This window comes from Bos taurus, chromosome 23 (genome assembly GCF_002263795.3).
Source record: "Bos taurus isolate L1 Dominette 01449 registration number 42190680 breed Hereford chromosome 23, ARS-UCD2.0, whole genome shotgun sequence".
Taxonomy (NCBI): domain Eukaryota; kingdom Metazoa; phylum Chordata; class Mammalia; order Artiodactyla; family Bovidae; genus Bos; species Bos taurus.
The window spans coordinates 16814829-16836706 of NC_037350.1; the positions used below are offsets into that span (position 1 = coordinate 16814829).

Genomic DNA, 21878 nt, shown 5'->3' on the forward strand with positions numbered 1-21878 from the left:
GTGAGGCTCTCCTCCCCCCAGCACCCCGGCAACTCGGGAGCTCTGGTCTCCAACCCCGGCAAGGCCACTTCCGGGCCTGGGCGATGTTGGATGAGTCTCAGTCCCTCTTAAGCTGGTTTTGTCATCGGTAAGTGGTGCTTTGACACTCTGCAGGGTGGTGGTTAGCATCTGGTGGTATGTGTCTTTGCTGCATATTGTAATCACTGGGAACTTTTTAAAAATCCCAGTGCTCAAAGTATGCCCGAGACCAATTAAATGAGAATCTCCAGAGGTGAAACAAGAGCTCCTCAGGGGATTCTAGTGTTCAGCCAAATTTGAGAACAATAGATAATACACACACTTTATAAAATCAAAGCACTTTATAAATGAGAAGTGTTTGGAAATTGGTGATGACTATGGTTTATGCTTTCCTTATCACCACCGAAGGTTTTTTTATTCCAAAATGTCATCACTTCTTTTATCTGTACACGTTCACTTAACATAAAAATTAAAAGGAACAGTTTAAAACAAAAACAGCACAAAAGCAGAGGGAAGTACGGGAAGTCAGGCTGCCGTGAAGCTGAGCGGAGAAGGCTGTAGCTGGGGAGGGAGCACCCTTGGGGTGGCGAGGGGCCGAGGCAGGAAGCCAGGTGCTGAGTGCCGTCTCCCCTGCCCCTGCCTCACAGCTTGTAGGACCAGAGCCCACACCCATCCACTTAGCAGGATGAGCGCCCTTGTTGCCATCAATTCTAGCCGCCTCTCTCAGCAGCGCCGCCCCAGTGGTGGGTGACCTGGGCCGTGTGTGTTTGCATGTGTGTGTACTTGGTACTTTTTCTCCTTCCCTTTTGCTCAGCTTCAAGTTACTGTTCTCACATAGTTGCCTCTGCCCCCCTGTTCCCAGGTTCTTAATGATTCCCTTTACACTTCCACTTTTTTGTTCAGCTAATGCTTGTCATGGACCTCCTGCGTGCACAGCGCTGGGTGCTGCGTGAGGGAGTGGGGAGATGCGGGCAGACAAGGACCCGAGAGCTAATAATAACCACAGCTAATATTTATGGGGGCCTCATTCTGGGCCACTGTGCTGTTTTACAAACATTGTCTCGTTTAATTCCTGGAATAGTTCTGTGAAGAAGGTGAGCACAGTGGTGGGACAGCGGAAGGAGAGATTTGGGAGGCGGACGGGGGCCTAGTTGAGTTGGGTTGGCAGACAAGGGCCTTTATGGGAAGCCCTGGTGGGTTTTGAGCAGAGATGCAATAAGATCTGATTTCCAGTTTTGAAAAGATCACTTGGTGTGGAGAAAAGGCTTGGGCAGAACGAGAGTGGAAGTAGGGACACTGGTTCAGAGACTTGTACAAAGAGGCAAGAGGTGCTGGCCGCTGAGCCTAGGGACGGTGAAGGGGTGGACAGATCGGGACACATGTGGGGTAGAGCTGACAGGGTTGTGGCTGAGGACAAGGGCATCAAGACAGCTCCTGGGGTTTTGACCTGAGCATCTGGCAGGATGAGTTGGGGGAAATGTTAGGCCTGGGGTTGGTGTGCAAGGCAGATTTTTGAGGGGAAATTCCATCCGTTTTGGCCAAGTAAAGTTTGAGCTACTTTGTTGGGCACCTGTTTGGGACTAGCAGGCAGACAGTGGATTTTTCAATTTGGAAGTAAGTGCAGAAGCCTGGCTGGCATCACCCAGGGGGAGAGGAGCAGGCCCAAGGCACTGAGCGTGGGGCACCCCGACCCTGTAGAGACAGAGAGAGACAGGGAGCTGGGAAACGGGACTCAGCAAAGCAGGCTGAATCCGTCCCAGCAGAGGAGCCAGTGGCAGAGTGCAGGAGCCACTGACGGGGAAACCTTGGGGCCTGGAGCAGTGGGAGACAGCTTCCCGGGGTGAGGCTTGAGTGAGTGGCTGAGGGCAGGAGGGGAGTCCAGGTGGGAGACGGCATTCCCTCTGGCTGGGCAGTGGGGACAGTGGAGGCCAAGGGTAAGCCCCAAGCAGAGACACTCCTCGTGGGCATGGAGCAGGTTCCAAACTGAGACCTGGCCATTGTCCTGCAGGGCAGTGCTCCCACTCCACAGCTGTCGGCTCGAGGGCCTGTGTGCCTGCCCTCGTCGGCCTCGGGGTCTGAATGCAGAAAAGGATTTTGCATTCTACTTCCCAGCTTATCTGGGCTTGTTTTTCTATAGGAGGGGGTTGGTTTCGTGTAGTACTTGAGTGGAAGTAGTTCAGTTACGCACTTATTTATCATGGAGAGTCCTCATGGAACCACCTGGGGACTCTCCTGGGGTTTGGATCCATCATTTGGGGAAGCTCTGGGGTAGGCAGTGTGAGGGAGAGGGTCCTTAATGGAGTCTTTTGGAGGCTCAGGTGCTCATGAGGTAGTTGGTGTCTTCAGGAGGGATGAGGGAAGGAACAATCAAGAGGGGAGGGGATGATGAGGGCTGATGTTGGGGGAGGGAATGGGGGGGGCTGATGTTGCGGGGGAGGGGATGATGAGGGCTGATGTTGAGGGGGAAGGGATGATGAGGGCTGATGTTGGGGGAGGGGATGAGGGGGGCTGATGTTGGGGAGGGGATGATGGCTGATGTTGGGGGAGGGGATGAGGGGGGCTGATGTTGGGGGAGGGGATGATGAGGGCTGATGTTGAGAGGGGAGGGGATGATGAGGGCTGATGTTGAGAGGGGAGGGGATGATGGGGGCTGATGTTGGGGAGGGGATGATGGCTGATGTTGGGGGAGGGGATGAGGGGGGCTGATGTTGGGGGAGGGGATGAGGGGGGCTGATGTTGGGGGGAGGGGATGAGGGCTGATGCTGGGGGAGGGTATGAGGGGGGCTGATGTTGAGGGGGAGGGGATGATGAGGGCTGATATTGGGGTGGAGGGAATGATGAGGGCTGATGTGGGGGGAGGGGTGATGAGGGCTGATGTTGAGGGGAGGGGATGATGAAGGCTGATGTGGGGGGAGGGGATGATGAGGGCTGATGTGGGGGGAGGGGTGATGAGGGCTTGATGTGGGGGGAGGGGACGATGAGGGCTGATGTTGGGGGAGGGGATGATGAGGGTTGATGTTGGGGGAGGGGATGATGAGGGTTGATGTTGAGGAGCGGGGACGATGGCTTGGGTTGGGTACGGTAGTGACATGATAGCAGGAGAAGGATTTATGAGTTGTGACACCCCCGGCACTGGTGACGGGGGGTAGGGGGGCTGAGCAGAATTTAGGAGTGCACTGGAGGAGGTGGGGGTATGGAGACAGGACTGAGGTAAGAAGTTGAGCCAGATGAGGTCACAGCTACAGCACAGTGGGCCCTGGCCAGCCCCCCAGGCCTTCTTCCTCTCTGGCTTTCTTGCTCTAAGTCTTTCTCAGAACTTGAATCTTCTTTTTCTTGATTCTCTTTACCCATCCCTTCACACCCATCCCAACAATAATTTTAATTACCACTTTGGTCTGCACACCTCAAAGTGAACTGTAATTGTGGCCAATCAGGAAAAGCCCTGGAGGCCAGAAAGGTTAGGGTCAGTGTTGAGGCTGATGTAGCAGCACGTCTGTCTCTGGCCTTGCCAGTGTTGGGGAGGGTTCCTGCTCCCGCGCTGTCCCTGAGCGGCCGCTCCCGTGTCCCTCCCAGTCTTGCTGGAATGAGTATCTGACGACACGCATTGAGCAGAACCTCGTGCTGAACTGCACCTGCCCCATTGCCGACTGCCCGGCCCAGCCCACGGGGGCCTTCATCCGTGCCATTGTCTCCTCGCCAGAGGTCATCTCCAAGGTACCCCACTCTGCCTCAAGAGGCTCGGGGCACGGGGGGCCCGGAGGTGTGGTGTCAGAGAGCTAGGCACTCACCTCATGGCCCCTGCATCCCCACAGTACGAGAAGGCCCTCCTGCGTGGCTACGTGGAGAGCTGCGCCAACCTGACTTGGTGCACCAACCCCCAGGGCTGCGACCGCATCCTCTGCCGCCAGGGCCTAGGCTGTGGGACCACCTGCTCCAAGTGCGGCTGGGCCTCGTGCTTCAGCTGTAGCTTCCCTGAGGTGGGGGCCCACCCTGACTCTGCCCCATTGCCGGGGTCCACGCCCCTCCCTGCCCCCCCACCCCAAGCACCCACCCTGTCCTGCCCGCACCACCAGTCTGCAATAAGGACTCAGCTATGCCCTCACTGCCCCCCTTCCCTAGGCACACTACCCTGCCAGCTGTGGCCACATGTCCCAGTGGGTGGACGATGGCGGCTACTACGACGGCATGAGTGTGGAGGCCCAGAGCAAGCATCTGACCAAGCTCATCTCCAAGCGCTGCCCCAGCTGTCAGGCTCCCATTGAGAAAAACGAGGGGTGTCTGCAGTAAGTGGGGGTACTGTGGGCGGCGGCAGGGTTGGAGGCTCGGGAGAGGGTGGGAGACCTGGCAGAAGGAAGGGGCAGTGGACGGACCAGAAAGCTCAAGAGCACGGGAGGTCCTCAGCTACCTCCTCGCACCTTCCAGAGTGATTCCAGTGTTCCCCCCGCTTTTAAGCCTGCATGTATGGGGGGATCTGGAAGCCAGGATGTGGTGAGTAGGGATTAGTGAAGTTAAGGAGACTTAAGAGGGCGTGGGAGGGGCCAGCAGTGTGTCCAGGCCCTGGGCATTCCTGGTGGGGCCCTGGCCAGAGGCAGGAACCCTGACCAGCTAGCCTCCTCCACAGCATGACCTGTGCCAAATGCAATCATGGATTCTGCTGGCGCTGCCTCAAGTCCTGGAAGCCAAATCACAAAGACTATTACAACTGCTCCGCCATGGTAAGGGGCTGGTGCTGAGAGGAGGCGGGCAGAGGCCCCTGGGCGGACAGGGTGGGATGCTGCTTCTGGGCCTGGGCGCAGACAGCTCCATGTCCCAAGCAGCCGGAGAGGTGGAACAAGGCTCGGTGGAGAGAAGACTGAAAGCCCCAGGGCCTGCAGGTGCTGGGCGTTCTGTCCTGGGAGGTCTGTGCACAGAGACCTTCTGCCCCAGCAGAGAGGCTGTGGTGGGCTGAGCGCTCCCAGGAGGCCCAGGGCAGAGCAGAGCAAAGACTCTGAGCCAGGGCCTGGCTTCACTGTGTAGTCAACCTGCCAGGCTTCAGCACCCTCATCTCACAGTTACGAGAAAGGAATGAAGAAATCTGGGTAGAGCAGCAGCAGGCCTCCGTGAATGGTGGCTGGTCTGAGGAGTAACCTCATCTTGTCCTGCCAATCACCCAACAGCCCTCTTGACATGCCTTCACCAGGTAAGCAAAGCCGCGCGCCAGGAGAAGCGCTTCCAGGACTACAACGAGAGGTGTACTTTCCATCACCAGGCCCGGGTGAGCAGGGAAGAGACAGTGGGGTGGCCAAGGAGGTTAGAGGGCTGGGCTGGATGGCCGGGCGCTCTTCTGGGGGGTGGGGCTGCGCCCGCCGGTGATGACAGCCACTTCTCCGCACAGGACTTTGCTGTGAACTTGCGGAACCGCGTGTCTGCCATCCACGAGGTGCCCCCGCCCAAATCCTTCACTTTCCTCAGTGATGCCTGCCGGGGTCTGGAGCAGGCACGAAAGGTGGTGTGGGCTGGCCTGGGCAGAGGGTGGGCGGGAGGAGGGGGAGGGTGGGAGGTGGCCTCAGCAGGAGCCTGCCTGGGCCCGCAGGTGCTGGCCTACGCCTGCGTGTACAGCTTCTACAACCAGGACACAGAGCACATGGACGTCGTGGAGCAGCAGATCGAGGCCCTGGAGCTGCACACCAACGCCCTGCAGATCCTCCTGGGTGAGCCCCCGTCCCCCTGGCACCTACCCCCAAAATACAGATGGGTGGGTGACCCAGCCCCAGCCGCCCACCTTCATTCTGGCCCCTGGAGCTTCCTGTGCCTCGTAGCCTTGTTACCGTCTTCAAGTTCTACCCTGCAGGTCCATGATACACACCCCCACCCGACCTTTGCTTTGATTACGACGTGTCCCCACCTCTAGGCTGTGAGCCCTGGTAGATGTGGGGAGCGCATGGTAGGCGTCTGTGGGAGGAAGGGAAGGAGGGAGGGAGCCCCGCGCCCTGCCCTCTCTGCAGAGGAGACGCTGCTGCACTGCAGAGACCTGGCCTCCTCGCTGCGCCTCCTGCGGGCCGAGCACCTGAACACCGGCCTGGAGCTGCTGCGGCGGATCCAGGAGCGGCTGCTGGCCATCCTGCAGCACTCCACCCAGGTAGCCACCCATCCGACCCAGCCTTCCTGCCCTCACTTGGCACCGCCTGTCACAGCCTCTGGTGCCCTAGGGGGATCCTGATGGAAAGGATTCGAGGGCACACGGACCGGCCTGTATCCCACCTCCCAGCCCTGCCCCTCAGCCACCTGGCCTTGCCTACAAAATGAAGGAGGTAGTTAGCCCAGGTTAAGGGTATCTGGGCAGGTGCTTGCTCTCCAGAACTCACTTGGGGAACTTTTTCAGAAGATTCTTCCCAGATGTGGATTTAGAATCCTAGGAGTTGGGGGCCAAAGGGCAGGGATCCACCAAAGTAAGGGAGCTGAGGTTCTTTCCGGCTCCAATACACTGATGCTGAGTCTGAACTAGGAATCCCGCCCTCAGGGAGCTTACGGACTGGTACGTAACTTGGGCAGAAAAGGCATGAACACACAGTATGGTAAGGGTAGGTGGTGCCTCACCGCCATATCCTGGGTTGCTGAGGACTGTCATGTTAGGCAGAGTCAATGGCTCACAGAGTGGGGTGCTGGGGTTGGTGGCGGGGGCATTCCTGGCAGGGCCGGGCGGCTCTAGGCCCTCGGGGGATCCGGGTGAAGGAAGGCTGGGTGCCAGGGCCCAGTGTGCTCTACTCCGCTGCTCCCCACATCCTCCTGTCTCCTTGCCAGGATTTCCGGGTTGGTCTCCAGAGTCCATCCTCCGAGTCCCGGGAGGCAAAAGGACCCAACGTGCCTGGCAGTCAGTGAGTGGAGGGGCCCCCTGACGCGGGGGGGCGTGGGAGGCGCCGAGGCCCTGAGGTTGAGTGTGCACTCTCCCAGGCCCCAGGGCTCCTCGGAACTGGAGGAGGAGGAGGAGGACGAGGAGCCCGAGTGGCAGCAGGACGAGTTTGAGGAGGAGCTGGACAATGACAGCTTCTCCTATGATGAGGAGTCTGAGAACCTGGACCGAGAGACTTTCTTCTTCGGCGACGAGGACGACGACGAGGAGGATGATGAGGGCTACGACTGAGGGGGCAGGACGCAGGGAGCGCTGGAGCCACCAGAGCCCCGGGGTCACGGGTCAGGCGTGCACCACTGTCCCTGCACATGGCGGCAGGTGGTTACCAGTGTCTGTGGCACTGTCTTCTGTTCACTGAATAAACTTTTTTTTAATACACTTCTCTGGAAGCAGACCAGTTTCCTCAAAGGGCCACTTCAGCTCCCCCTGCCATCACACACAGCCAATCCTTCTCCTACTCTGCTCTTTTCTCTAGGCATCCAGACATCCATCCTCAAAGCCCACAGCAGACGGCTGTGACTTACATTGATAAAGGGAAATAAATGTCCGTGGTACTCAGCCCACAAGCCTCCGACCCAACACAGGGACAGGAAGGAATGGTCACCTCCCACCCCCCACAATCAGCTTCATCCAAACTCCTGAATGTTGCTGCAGGGAGCTTGAGCATCTTAGAAAGTCTCCTCCTCTTGGGGGCCTGTGGACCTTTAAAGGTCTCTACATCTTGAAGTTGAGCGGGGTGTTAGGATATTATTGAGAACTGGACCTTCCTCTACCGACAATGTGATATAATGTCAGAATTGTATACATGCCGTGAATCAGTACTGGGGCTAAGAGCCAGGAGCCAAGTATGGGGATCAGGAGAATTTAATAAAAACTGGGGTGAAGTCAAGCTGTTGGGTCAGGAGAGGCAGCCACCTGCTCAGGAGGATACGCCTCAAAGTACCGATCTAGCAGGGCCTCCACTTCTGCTTCCTCGTAGTCCCACACCTGGAACCTGGAACCTGGAGCCATTGGCTGCTCCCCGGATCATGGCTGAGAGCACTGGCAAGAAGCATGGGGGTGAAGGTGTCTCCCCCGCCACTTCCACACTCCCCCCCCTCCCCTCCCACACTGCCCACTGCCCTTCCCTTTCTGGGGTGGGCACTGTGCTCAGAGACCCACAAGGAAGGAGAAGAGGGCAGGGACCTCAGAGAGCTGGGAAAGGAGGCCAGGGCCGGGGGGGCTCACCTCGGCCAGACTTTGGGCGAAACAGGCACAGGACTGGTTTGTGGAGGGCTACGGCCCGGCCCAGCTCATAGCCTACCCCCAGAGAGGGCTGGGTCACTTCTGCCACGACCACTGGGAAGAAAGGAGACCAAGGCTCACCCTCGGGCTTGTGAGGGACACACAACACAGTCTGGCTGCGGTGAGAAGGGAACTTGGGAGTCCCTTGGAGGGGGGGAACCAGGCAGGTCCAGGGGACCTAGGACCCCAGGGGAGTTTGCAGGCAGGACGGTGGACCACTCACCATCTGCCTGCTGCAGCCAGGCCAGGTCCCGATCATGGATGAGCTTGTCGCCTCCAGCAGCCTCTTCCCCTGTGGTTGAGGGAAAGCTGGTCAGGGACCTACCCTGGGCTTCAGTTCCTCTCTTCTGCCCTAGATACCCCCAGATCCACCCTGCTTAGGGAAGGGGAGGGGACAGAGAGATGGCCTCCAAGGGCCCCCCAACACTAGGATTCCATGAAAAGTAATGAAATGGAAAAGCCTGCAAGGAAAATGCAGTCCTGTTCCGGGGAGCAGATGTGATCAACGACAGGAGTGATACAGGGGAGATGGAGGTCAGTGATCAGAGGTGGACAGGAGGAGGAGGAATCACATCCCAGGTGGGGACAGGCAGGAGGAGCAAGAGGCTGGCCCGCCGAAAGGAACCTAGGGGCCCCACAGGCTCTCAGGCTTTGGTGGGAGTGAGAACCACCCGAGAACCCGATCAACTACAAAGACCCAGGTATCGATGAGCCTGGACTGCTGACTGAGCTCGCCAGGTGATTCTCATACCCAGGCGAGTTTGAGAATCCCTGCCTGAAAGCAAAGTGTAACCAGTGGGAGGTGGTGTGAAGGCAGGGGAGATCCTGGGGTCACAGGGCCAGGATCCCAGCTTTCCAGCTTGATTCAATGTCACCCACTGGGAGCATTAGGGTCACACGCCCCAGATCAGAGCAGAATAACTGGAGAGCTTATTAAAAATGGACTCAAAGGTTTTATCCCAGTATCTGCATTTTCAACAAGCTCCCTCAGAACACTGTTGAGCACAGGCCCTTGCCAAAGCACCAGCAACTTTGTGATGCATCATTTTAAAGAGGATGCCACAGGGACTTCCCTGGTGACCCAGTAGTTAAGAATCCACCTGCCAAGGCAGAATACATGGATTCCATACCTGAGCAGAGGAGATTCCACATGCCTGTCGTGGAGCAACTAAGCCCGAAAGCCAGGCTTAGTTCAGGCTTCAACTACTGAACCCAGGCTGCTCACTGCAATGAGAAGCCCGTACGCAGCAATGAAGGCCCAGGGCAGTCAAAAGTTAAGATAAAGAGGTCTCTGAGAATTGCACTGGGTCCTACAGAGCCTGGCTCTGTCTACTGGGAGGGAAAAGGGGACACACTTGAGGTTTTTATGAGAAGTGTGACAGTTTGGGCGTTATTTCCAAAGTAGAAAACCAGCCAGGATCCGGGACTACCTCTCCGCAGGAGCAAGAGGATCAGAGGGCCTGAGACGGTGTTCGCGGGACCCGGGGTCTGTCGGGTCAAGGAGGGCTGATACCTCCAATGTCGAAGGAAAGCTCTGTGCTAGGTGGGAGAGAAGAGGCCAGTGCGGCCTCCTCCCATCCTGCTCCTATAAAAGCCGGAAGGAGCCCAAAAAGTTCTCCACGAAAGACCCAAAGGTCAAGATAGTAACTGAATCCGGGGCGTAGGGTCCCAGGTCGGATGCACGCGGTCTGAGCCCCCCACCGCAGTTCTTCTCGGGCAAAGGGGCCTGCCTGCACCCTCCCGCCCGCGCCACAAGCACCGCCTCCCTCACCGCTCTCGTCCACCTCGGCGGCCGCCACATGCTCGGTAAGCACCACCCCGAAGCGCCGGAGGCGAGACACGATGCGCACGTACAGTTCCCGATCCTCGCGTCCGCCACGGATACTCCCGCAGAAGTACAGGGAGAGACGACCCGGATCCACGGTTCCAGCCGCCGCCGCCGCCGCCATCCCGGGCCCCGCAGGCCCCGCCGGCCCCGCCCGCTCCCCTTGGCCCCGCCCCTGCACGTGACCTGCCCCCGCCTCACGGGGTCTGGTTCCAAGTGAAATGAAACACCTGTGAAATGCAACGTCAACCGTAGCCACCTGTAGGAACTCAGCGCCTCCTGGACTTAACTCCTCACCTCATCCACTCCTCCCCACCTTTGCCACAGGCAACTCCATTCTCCCAGCTCCTCAGGTCCCAAACCTTGGAGTCATTTTGACTCTTCTCTTTCCATCAAACCCTACGTGCAATCCACGGGGAACTCCTGTGGGTTCTCCCTTCCAAATATTTAAAACTCTGAAACCCACCTGCTGGGGACCCAACCTTGGGTCGCACCCCAGTGCCAGTGCAGACACGGGGTTGCAGTGAAGGAGAGGGCTGTGATTACTGCAGGCGCCAAACAGGGAATTCCAGTCAGGGGTGCTCAAAATACTTAAACTTCCCAGTGGGATCCAGGAAACCATTTTTAGAGGGGAGTCTAAGCGTGGTGTCACAGGGATTAAAGTACTTATGGGTCTGTGGGCCACGTGTTCATGGTCTTCAGGTTGCTAATTTCTTCCATTTGGTGGTGGTTTGCGCTTCTGTAAAACAACTCAGAAAGCGGGCAGACACTATTGTCTGGGTACTTCATAGAGAAGCTAAAGCAGAGGATATGTGAGAGGGGTCTGGCCTGAGAGGACCCCATAAGGTCCTGGGTCGGTGGGAAACACACACACCACCTCCACTGACGCCCCCTCCTCCAAGCCTCCACCACCTCTCAGCCTCCCCACAGTCCACCCACTTTCCTGCTACACAGTCCGGTCTCCAGCAGGGGGACCTGTAAACCCAGTAGTTAGGGCCCTGACCTTCTTCAGCCAAAGCTCCAAAGGCTCCCATCTCACTTGGGGTAAAACCCCAAACCCCGTCAGGGGCTCAGCAACCCCACAGGACCTGGCGCCTCTCTCACCTCTCTCATCCCAGCTCCTTTAGCCTCAGCGTCTGTTCCGCAGCCACGCTGCCTCTTCCTCAAGCTGGGCATGTTTTTGCCTCAGATCCTTGGCATTTGCTGTCCTCTGGAGTCCTTTTCTTCCAAGCGCTCCCGGGTCACTCCCTCTCCTCCTCCAAGGCTGTTCAGGTTACCTTCCCTGATACCCTCTTCAATGTGGCAGCCTCCCATCCCCTCTTCTGCCTGGTCTTTTTTCCTTTCAGTTCTGTCGCTCAGTCACGTCCGACTCTTTGCAACCCCATGAACTGCAGCACACCAGGCTTCCCTGTCCGTCTCACCACCATATAATTGATTAATTTTGTTGCATGTCTTTCTATGGTCAGTGGAATGTCAGTCCCTGGGAGGGCAGGCGTTTTTCTCTGTTTGGCTTACTGCTGTACCCCCAGCTTCTAGAGCTGTGCCTGGCCTCTAGGAAATACTCATCAGATATTTGTTGAACGAATAAGCAGATTAAATGAGCAGCTGCATTTGGTAGCACTTTGTGATCTGCTCAGCTCTAAGGTAATCTGATGGAAGCAGGGTCTGCAGGGAACCAGGCAAACACACCAGGGCTCACTGCTAATAACAATCTTCATTTTTCTAATGAAAATTACACAAATTTAAGACAAAAATTTCAAAAGGGATGAGAGAGTACCCGGTGGAAAGTGAGACCCCAATCTCATTTCTCAGAGGAGAGCATCACTGATGGTTTCCTCTGAATTCCTCCATTCTATGAAATACCCATACCTAGAGTGACAGAGCGGACACAGTAACCATTTTTAAAAGGCAAAGACACAGAGACTTTCCTGGTGGTCCAGTGGTTAAGACTCTTCCAACACCGGGGGCCTGGGTTTGACCGTGGTCATGGAACTAGATCCCACATGCCCAAACCAAAGATCCCGCATGCTGCAGGAAAGATCCTTCATGTCACAACTAAGACTCAGCACAGCCAAATAAATAAATCTCTAAAAAGACACAATAAAGAATATTTTTTTTAAATACTTAAAAAAATACACAAATAAGAAGGGAAAAAATCTTAGGCTACCTCTGGCCTCTGATGGGCTCAGTGCCTAAGGTAAGACCATGGGAAAACATATGCACAGCTGTGCACCAGTGCTCCTGGCACCTTCTCACACGGTCACACACACATCCTTAGGAGGCGGGCCCCAGCGGCCAGCGACCTTGAGGGCGCCCTCCTCACCCTCAGTCACACTGTCCTGCGGTTCTCGCCTCCCAGGAGGAGCACATGCATATAGCGACACAGAGCATCTTGCTTCTGCCTCTGCGTCCTCAAGAAAAGAAGCCAGCCTCCATCTCCTTAGGGCCCACACTTCCGAGGGGTCTGGCATCCCTATTCCACCTCAGGCTGAAGGAGAAAGAGGAGAGGGATGTTTTGTCTGTGTCTCCAGATGGGAAACAAGGCCCTGTGATTGATTCTTTGCCCACAGCTGAGGTGGTCAGGATGCAGAGCCGGCCATGGCTGGCAGCTCAGATCCTCGGCTCAGTGCAGAGGCCTGAGTTGGAGGGATGGGGCACTAAGTGATGGGAGGGGGAGCCAGGGCGGTACAGGTCAGTGTATCCAACTTATGTCCTAGAATCAGGAACAGAAGACTAGCATGACTGCAGTTAGATGAAATGTCCGGAAAGGGCGTATTTAGAGAAACAGAAAGCAGACTATGGAGTAGTCCCAGCTGGGACTGGGAGCAGGCATTGACTGCAGGGTAGGGCCCAAGGAAACCTTCTGTGGTGATGGGAATGTTCTAAAACTGGACCGTAAGGATGACTGCACAACCCTACAAGTTTACATTAAACTGTACACTCACAGCTGGCAGATTTTACTGATATAAGTTGTTCCTCATAAAGCTGTTTTCAAAAAGGCAATAATAAAGTACTGAAAATAGTATAATGAGATTCAACAAGTAGTTCATGACCAATTTATGTCTTGTTTCATGTATGTGCATATTCAACTTCCTCACTGTACTGTTGTGATACAAATTCAAGATCATATTATTACATTTGTGTGTGTGTGTATATATATAGGCCACGTCACATGGCATGTGGGATCTCAGTTCCCCAATCAAGGATCAAACCTGTGCCCCCATGCAGGGGACGTGCAGAGTCTTAACCACTGGACCACCAGAGAAGTCCCCATTTGTAAATATTTTAATATATGTCTCTAAAAGATATTTTTAAAAATCATAATAAAAATACCAAAAAAAAAGTAACAAAAATATCAGGGTTGAAAAACTTTGTAAGATTTTCTTACTGTCATCAAATAGTTCATCAATGTTCAAATTTCCAATTTGTCTTACCTATGTTATAAATATTTGTTTACAATTTATTTAAAACAAGCCACATCAAGTCCACATATGGGGATTGGCTGACATGCCTTTTAAGTCTGTTTTGATCAACAGGTTCCCCCTGCAAATCTTCTCTCCTCCCCTCATTTTTCCTGTAGAGGTTTCTGCAGTCTGGAGTTTGCTGATGATACTTCTATACTGGCATTTACAATGTTCCTCAATGCTATAAACTGGAGTTGGATCTGGAGGTGTAATCAGATTCAGGTTCAATCTGGGGCAAGACTACCTCACAGGTGGTGGTGTGTGCTCCCACCATGGGGCACAGAGTATCTGGATGTCTCTATTTTGATGTTAGCAACCACCATGCTCAATGCCCAGAACCATTCATTCATTTGTTCATTGAATATACCAATAAAAATATTATAAAACTCACCTGAGAAAACCACCTTAACAACTGAAGTATAATAAAATCCTCTTTAGAGAGTTCCCAGTGGTCTAGTGGTTAAGACTCTGCTCCCACTGCAGGGGGCTGGGATTCGATCCTGGGCAAGGAACTAAGATCCCACATGCTACAGCTAAGACCCAGCACAGCCAAATAAACAAATATTTAAAATAAAATAGGACTCCCCTGGTGGTCCAGTGGTTAAAAATTGGCCTGCCAATGCAGGAGTCGTGGGTTCAATCTCTGGTCCAGGAAGATCCCACATGCCCCACAGCAACTGAGCCTGTACACCACGACTATTGAACCTATGCCCTAGAGCCCAGGAGCCACAACTACCGAAGCCCGCTATGCCCCAGAGCCTGTGCTCCAAACAAGAGAAGCCACAGCAGTGAGAAGCCCAAGTACCAGCAACAAGAGAGTACCTTTGACTTTCCAGAACTACAGAAAAAGCCAGCACAGCAACAAAGATACAACACAGGCAAAAATAAAACAATAATTTAAAAAAAAAACACTAATAAAATACTCTGTAACCATCACTCATGCACATCAAGAGAGAGATCTTCAGCCACCCAGAAACTTGCATGTGTTCAATTCCAATCATGGCCTCCTTATTCCCTCCAAATGAACCACTGCCCTTACTTTTACAGGAAGGACCAAAAAAAAAAAAAAAAAGGACATAAAACCATAAAGAAACAGGAAGTTATCACCCAAATGTGCATCCCTAGTCATGTGGTTTCACCTTCCTCATTGTTTATATGCCTCTTAAATCTCTTTAAATCTATAGCTGTGGGGATACATTTTTAAAGCATGTGTTCTACGTGAGACACTCCGTGGGCACTAAAGGAGCTATAAAACAGGGGTGAAGAGGAGTCTGAGACCTGAGACTCCCTCTGGCTTGGGAAGGACCAGAGTTAACTCAAGAAGAGAAGTCAGATGAATGTTATGGAGGGACATGTGAAGGGTGCAGAGATTCAGAGAAAGCAGAAGTTAAGCATGTGCAGGATCTCTTCAGGTTCAATCTCACACTCCAGCTTTAACATCTGGATCACACATCACCTCCAGCCAAGAAGAAGCCACAGAGACCAGATATATCTTCCCTTCGATTTTGTTTTTCCATAGGTGACTTTCCTTTCTCAGATATGTTGGAGAGGAAGCAGGGCTGAGATTCTCTGCCCTAATCTACACCATACCCACCTAACTCAGGTACATTCTTAGTCTGAGTTCCTCCCCATCCCTGTGGCTAGGATGTTTTCTTGCTGGTGACGTCATTCACGAGGACAGTTTCATGAAGGTGAAGAACATCTGGAGTCCTAGTCCTCTTCTTCCCGGTGTCAGGAATCTATAGAGGCCAAAAGAGGAAATTCAGCCTTAGAACTCAATTTTGTATTTTCTTATGAATAATTACGGAGAAGGCAATGGCAATCACTCCACTACTCTTGCCTGGAAAATCCCATGGACGGAGGGGCCTGGTAGGCTGCAGTCCATGGGGTCGCTAGGAGTCGGACACGACTGAGCGACTTCACTTTCACTTTTCACTTTCATGCATTGGAGAAGGAAATGGCAACCCACTCCAGTGTTCTTGCCTGGAGAATCCCAGGGACGGAGAGCCTGGTGGGCTGCCGTCTGTGGGGTTGCACAGAGTCGGATATGACTGAAGCGACTTAGCAGCAGCAGCAGCATGAAAAATTAAGAATTTTAAATTTTATTACAAAACATAGCAAGTCTGAGAAAAGTATAGAGAATAGTATATCAGATACCCTTGTAGCCACTATCCAGTTTTATCCAGCCTTAAATTTTGTTATGGGGTCCCAGTTGTGCTCTCGGGGGTCACCATTGCAGCTGGGAAGTTGGAGAAGGCAATGGCAACCCACTCCAGTACTCTTGCCTGGAAAATCCCATGGACGGAGGAGCCTGGTAGGCTGCAGTCCATGGGGTCACTAAGAGTTGGACACGCCTGAGCGACTTCACTTAAATTTTGTTATATCTAGTTCAGATCCATATTTTAACATGTATTATAGATACACATATATACTATCATATATAACATATTTATATTAATATCTATATATAATAGATAATATAATATCTAAGATAAATCTAAAATAGATACAATACATAATACAGTATTTATATAATACATACAGAAGTCTATATCCACATACACATCAGATCAAGCTTCCTATTTATGTTTTTCCCCCAAATCTTCTATATTCTTACTATTTTTTTGCCCATTTATCAATTACTGATATAACTATCCTGTTGGCAGTGGATATTTTTCTTTTAATTTCAACTATATTTACTTTGTATTCTGAGACTAGTAGACGAGTACAAGTTCAGAATTCTTGTGTGTTCTTGGTGGTACACTTTTGGTCCTCACGTGATCTACTTTTATTCCTAATAAATCCTTCTGGACTCATATTTTTGTCTTTCATTTCAACCTTTCTATAGTCCAAGTGTGTCTGTAGAAACGCAGGTAATAAGCTGCTTACTAAAGAGTCAATGCTCTTTTTACTCAATGAAATGTCATCATTTATTTTGATTACATACATGTTTGGAAGTTTTTCCCACTATCCCTTTTGTGCTTTACTTACTATGCTTTTTCCTATTTTTTATTTGCCATGCTTTGTCTTACGTAGATTTTAAAAAATACTGGATATAACTGACATATAACATTAGTTTCAGGTATGCAATATAATACGATACATGTATGTATTTTGAGATGACCACCACAGTAAGTTAACATCCATCACCACACAATAAATTATTTTCTTTTGTTGAAAACTAAGATCTGGTCTCCAGTTCAGTTCAGTTCACTCACTCAGTCATGTCCAACTCTTTGCGACCCCATGAATCTCAGCATGCCAGGCCTCCCTGTCCATCAACTCCCGGAGTTCACTCAGACTCATGTCCATCGAGTCAGTGATGCCATCCAGCCATCTCATCCTCTGTCGTCCCCTTCTCCTCCTGCCCCCAATCCCTCCCAGCATCAGAGTCTTTTCCAATGAGTCAACTCTTCACATGAGGTAGCCAAAGTACTGGAGTTTCAGCTTTAGCATCATTCCTTCCAAAGAAATCCCAGGGCTGATCTCCTTCAGAATGGACTGGTTGGATCTCCTTGCAGTCCAAGGGACTCTCAAGAGTCTTCTCCAACACCACAGTTCAAAAGCATCAATTCTTCGGTGCTCAGCTTTCTTCACAGTCCAAATCTTACATCCATACATGACCATTGGAAAAACCATGGCCTTGACCAGACGGACCTTTGTTGGCAAAGTAATGTCTCTGCTGTTCAATATGCTATCTAGGTTGGTCATAACTTTTCTTTCAAGGAGTAAGCGTCTTTTAATTTCATGGCTGCAGTCACCATCTGCCGAGATTTTGGAGCCCAGAAAAATAAAGTCTGACACTATTTCCACTGTTTCCCCATCTATTTCCCATGAAGTGATGGGACCAGATGCCATGATCTTTGTTTTCTGAATGTTGAGCTTTAAGCCAACTGTTTCACTCTCCTCTTTCACCTTCATCAAGAGGCTTTTTAGTTCCTCTTCACTTTCTGCCATAAGGGTGGTGTCATCTGCATATCTGAGGTTATTGATATTTCTCCCGGCAATCTTGATTGCAGCTTGTGCTTCTTCCAGCCCAGCGTTTCTCATGATGTACTCTGCATATAAGTTAAATAAGCAGGGTGACAATATACAGCCTTGACATACTCCTTTTCCTATCTGGAACCAGTCTGTTGTTCCATGTCCAGTTCTAACTGTTGCTTCCTGACCTGCATACAAATTTCTCAAGAGGCAGGTCAGGTGGTCTGGTATTCCCATCTCTCAGAATTTTCCACAGTTTATTGTGATCCACACAGTCAAAGGCTTTGGCATAGTCAATAAAGCAGAAATAGATGTTTTTCTGGAACTCTCTTACTTTTTTGATGATCCAGCGGATGTTGGCAATTTGGTCTCTGGTTCCTTTGCCTTTTCTAAAACCAGCTTGAACATCTGGAAGTTCACAGTTCACGTATTGCTGAAGCCTGGCTTGGAGAATTTTGAGCATTACTTTACTAGTGTGTGAGATGAGTGCAATTGTGCGGTAGTTTGAGCATTCTTTGGCATTGCCTTTCTTTGGGATTAGAATGAAAACTGACCTTTTCCAGTCCTATGGCCACTGCTGAGTTTTCCAAATCTGCTGGCATATTGAGTGCAGCACTTTCACAGCATCATCTTTCAGGATTTGAAATAGCTCAACTGGAATTCCATCACCTCCACTAGCTTTGTTCGTAGTGATGCTTTCTAAGGCTCACTTGACTTCACATTCCAGGATATCTGGCTCTAGGTGAGTGATCACACCATCGTGATTATCTGGGTCGTGAAGATCTTTTTTGTACAGTTCTTCTGTGTATTCTTGCCACCTCTTAATATCGTCTGCTTCTGTTAGGTCCATACCATTTCTGTCCTTTATCGAGCCCATCTTTGCATGAAATGTTCCCTTAGTATCTCTAATTTTAGCAACGTTCAAATATAAAATGCAGTATTGTTAACTATATTCACCACACTGTATATTACTTCCCTAGGAGTTAATTATCTTATTAGGAAATTTGTACCTTTTGACCACCTCAACCTATTTCAACCTCCACCCCTTACTTCTGCAAACAACCATCTGTTCTCTGTATCTGAGGTCATTTAAAAAAAAAATCTCACATGAGATATGATACAGTATTTGTGTTTTTCTGTCTGATTTATTGTCCTTACGTCATTTTCTCATGTGGTTGCAGTGGGCAAGAGTTCCTTTTTATGGCTAAACAATATTCCATTGTGTGTGTGTGTGTATGTGTGTGTGTGTATCCATACACACTATATACACATACACATTTCCTTTGTGCATTCATCCATCAGTGGATACTTAGGTGTCCAGTACAGCATCAGTGACAGAGGAATGGCAACCTCCCAAGACCAGCTTCCTCCAAACTCCTGAATGTTCCTGCGGGGCGCTTGAGGGCGTTATGTAGTATCCTTCTCTTGGGGGCCTGCAGACCTTTAAAGGGCTCTACATCTTGAAGTGAAGCGGGGTGCTAAGAAGATTATTTCTGACGCGCACCCACCTGCACACTCACACAGACATAAAGCTAGAATTGAAAACACACCGTGTGTCTGTACTGGGCTAAGAGGCAGGAAAGGTACTAGAGCAAGTCTGGGGTCAGGAGAATTTCATACACTGGGGTGAAGTCAAACAGTTGGGTCAGGAGAGGCAGCCACCTGCTCGGGGAGAACCACCGCCTTTGCCTCTGCCTCCGGCTGTCACACACCTGGAACCTGGAGCCATTGGCTGCTCCCAGGTCATGGCTGAAAGCACTGGGAAGGAGGCAGCGGTGGAGGTGGCTCCCCCCTCACCTCCCCCAACACTTCCCCTCCTCCTCCCACACTCCCCTCCCCGCAACACTCCTTCCTCCTCCCACACTCCCCCTCCCCCCAACACACTCCCCCTCCCACGCTCCCCTCCCCCAAACCCCTCCCCCTCCAACACTTCCCCCTCTCCCACACACTCCTCCTTGCCTCCCACACTCCCCTCCCACACTGCCTGTTGCCCTTCCCTTTCCCATCCCTTTCTGGGGTGGGCACTGTGCTCAGAGTTCCCCAAGGAAGGAGAGGAGGACTGGGACCTCAGAGAGCTGGGAAAGGAGGCCAGGGCTGGGGGGTGCTCACCTCGGTCAGACTGTGGGCGAAACAGGCACAGGACTGGTTTGTGGAGGGCTACGGCCCGGCCCAGCTCATAGCCTATACCCCCAGAGAGGGCTGGGTCACTTCTGCCATGACCACTGGGAAGAAAGGAGACCAAGGCTCACCCTCGGGCTTGTGAGGGACACACGACACAGTCTGGCTGCAGTGAGAAGGGAACTTAGGGAGTCCCTTGGCGTGGGGGGCGGTGGGGGGGGGAACCAGGCAGGTTCAGGGGATCTAGGACCCCAGGAGAGTTTGCAGGCAGGACGGGTCGGGGTGGGGGGGCACTCACCATCTGCCTGCTGCAGCCAGGCCAGGCCAATCATGGATGAGCTTGTGGCCTCCAGCAGTCAGGGACCTACCCTGGGCTTCAGTTCCTCTCCTTTGCCCTACACACCCCCAGATCCACCCTTCTCAGGGAAGGGGAGGGGACAGAGAGATGGCCTCCAAGGGCCCACCCAACACTAGGATTCCATGAATTAAGGAAATGGAAGAGCCTGAAAGGAAAATGCAGTCCTGTTGGGGGGGGGCGGCGCGTGCGGAGGTGGAATGTGATCAACGACAGGAGTGATACAGGTGAGGTGGAGGGACTCACCTCAGGTCAGTGATCAGAGGTGGTGAAGAAGAGGAATCACATCCCAGGTGGGGACAGGCAGGAGGAGCAAGAGGCTGGCCAGTGCAAGGAACCTAGGGCCCCACAGGCTCTCAGGCTTTGGTGGGAGTGAGAACCACCCGAGAACCCGATCAACTACAAAGACCCAGGTATCGATGAGCCTGGACCCCTGACTGAGCTCTCCAGGTGATTCTCATACCCAGGCGAGTTTGAGAATCCCTGCCTGAAAGCAAAGTATAACCAGTGGGGGGTGGTGTGAAGGCAGGGGAGATCCTGGGGTCACAGGGCCAGGATCCCAGCTTTCCAGCTTGATTCAATGTCACCCACTGGGAGCATGGGGGTCACATGCCCCAGAACAGAGCAGAATAACTGGAGAGCTAATTAAAAATGGACTCAAAGGTTTTATTCCAGAATCTGCATTTTCAACAAGCTCCCTCAGAACACTGTTGAGCACAGGCCCTTCCCAAAGCACCAGCAACTTTATGATGCATCATTTTAAAGAGGATGCCGCAGGGACTTCCCTGGTGACCCAGTAGTTAAGAATCCACCTGCCAAGGCAGAGTACATGGATTCCGTCCCTGAACAGAGGAGATTCCACATGCCTGTTGTGGAGCAACTAAGCCCACAGGCCACAACTACCGAACCCAGGCTCCTCAACAAAAGAAGTCACTGCATTGAGAAGCCCGTGCGCAGCAATGAAGACCCAGGGCAGTCAAAAATCAAATTAAAATAAAGAGGTCTCTAAGAAATGCATTGGGTCCTACAGATCCCGGCTCTGCCCATGGGAGGGAAAAGGGGGACACACCCCTGAAGTTTTCTGAGAACTGCGAGACTTCTGGCACCCTTTCCAAAGTAGAAAGCCAGCCAGGATCTGGGACTACCTCGCCGCAGGAGCAGGAGGCACTGGCAACAGTCTGATCAAGGGACCTGAGAGAGACGGTGTTCACGGGACCTGGGGTCTGTCGGGTCAGGGAGGGCTGATACTTCCACGTGAAAGGGAAGCTCTGTGCTAGGTGAGAGAGAAGAGGTCAGCGCGGCCCCCTTCCATCCTGCTCCTACAAAAGCCTCCGGAAGGAGCCCAAGAAGTTCTCCACGAAGGACCAAAATGATAGTAACTGAATGCGGGGAGTGGGCTCCCGGGTCGGACGCACGCGGTCTGATCTCTGGCCGCAGTTCCCTCTCAGGCAGGGCCCCGCCCGGAGCTTCCCCGCCCCCTGCGCCCTGGCAGCCTCACCGCTCATATCCTGCTCAGCAGCCGCCACTGCTCGGGAAGAACCGCCCCGAAGCGCCGCAGCCGGGACACGATCCCTACGTCCGGCTCCCGGTCCTCGCGTCCGCTGCGGATGGTCCATCAGAAGCACAGGGCCTGCTGGCAGGTTCCCCGGCGCTCCAGCCGCCGCGCTTCCCTCTCCGCGCCCGGTGGCGCCCGCGGGCAACCAGCGTCCTGGCCCCACCCCACGCGTCCTGCGGAGCTTTCCTTCCCGAGTGTCCACACCTGTTAATTGACGCGAAGGATACGGACGTCTGGGGACCCAGCGCCTCCCGGACTTCTTTAACACTGCCAGGCAGAAGGCGGGGGTCCTTGCCTCCTCACTCATGGCCGCTTGCCGCCCCCAGGTTCCCCCATCTCTGCCAAAGGCAACTCCTTCCTCTGAGCTCCTCAGGTCCCAAACCTTGGAG

General features: G+C 52.8%; 2 protein-coding genes across 8 annotated transcripts in view; one reads left to right on the forward strand and one right to left on the reverse strand.

The window, feature by feature from the left end:
* Nucleotides 1–7285, forward strand: part of CUL9 (cullin 9) — a 37634-nt gene extending 30349 nt beyond the window's left edge. For 3 of the 7 annotated variants that reach the window (XM_010818260.4, XM_024983911.2, XM_010818261.4), the window contains 10 exons: nucleotides 3592–3732; nucleotides 3831–3995; nucleotides 4138–4301; nucleotides 4640–4733; nucleotides 5198–5272; nucleotides 5393–5503; nucleotides 5591–5708; nucleotides 6003–6136; nucleotides 6799–6872; nucleotides 6949–7285. In XM_010818260.4, coding sequence (XP_010816562.1) covers nucleotides 3592–3732; nucleotides 3831–3995; nucleotides 4138–4301; nucleotides 4640–4733; nucleotides 5198–5272; nucleotides 5393–5503; nucleotides 5591–5708; nucleotides 6003–6136; nucleotides 6799–6872; nucleotides 6949–7138 — 1266 coding nt within the window. In that variant the 3' untranslated portion in view covers nucleotides 7139–7285. Of the gene's footprint in view, nucleotides 1–665; nucleotides 2403–3591; nucleotides 3733–3830; nucleotides 3996–4137; nucleotides 4302–4639; nucleotides 4734–5174; nucleotides 5273–5392; nucleotides 5504–5590; nucleotides 5709–5908; nucleotides 6137–6798; nucleotides 6873–6948 lie in introns of those variants that run through there. The other 4 variants (XM_059880570.1, XM_010818263.4, XR_814799.4 and 1 more) reach the window with 4 other exon arrangements.
* A 470-nt stretch (nucleotides 7286–7755) lies between these two features.
* Nucleotides 7756–10170, reverse strand: DNPH1 (2'-deoxynucleoside 5'-phosphate N-hydrolase 1). Its single transcript, XM_010818265.3, is given in 5 exon segments — nucleotides 7756–7909; nucleotides 7911–7948; nucleotides 8135–8245; nucleotides 8415–8483; nucleotides 9963–10170. Coding segments are annotated over 5 exon segments (513 nt in total). The 5' UTR covers nucleotides 10141–10170; the 3' UTR covers nucleotides 7756–7792.
* Nucleotides 10171–21878: the final 11708 nt, after the last annotated feature.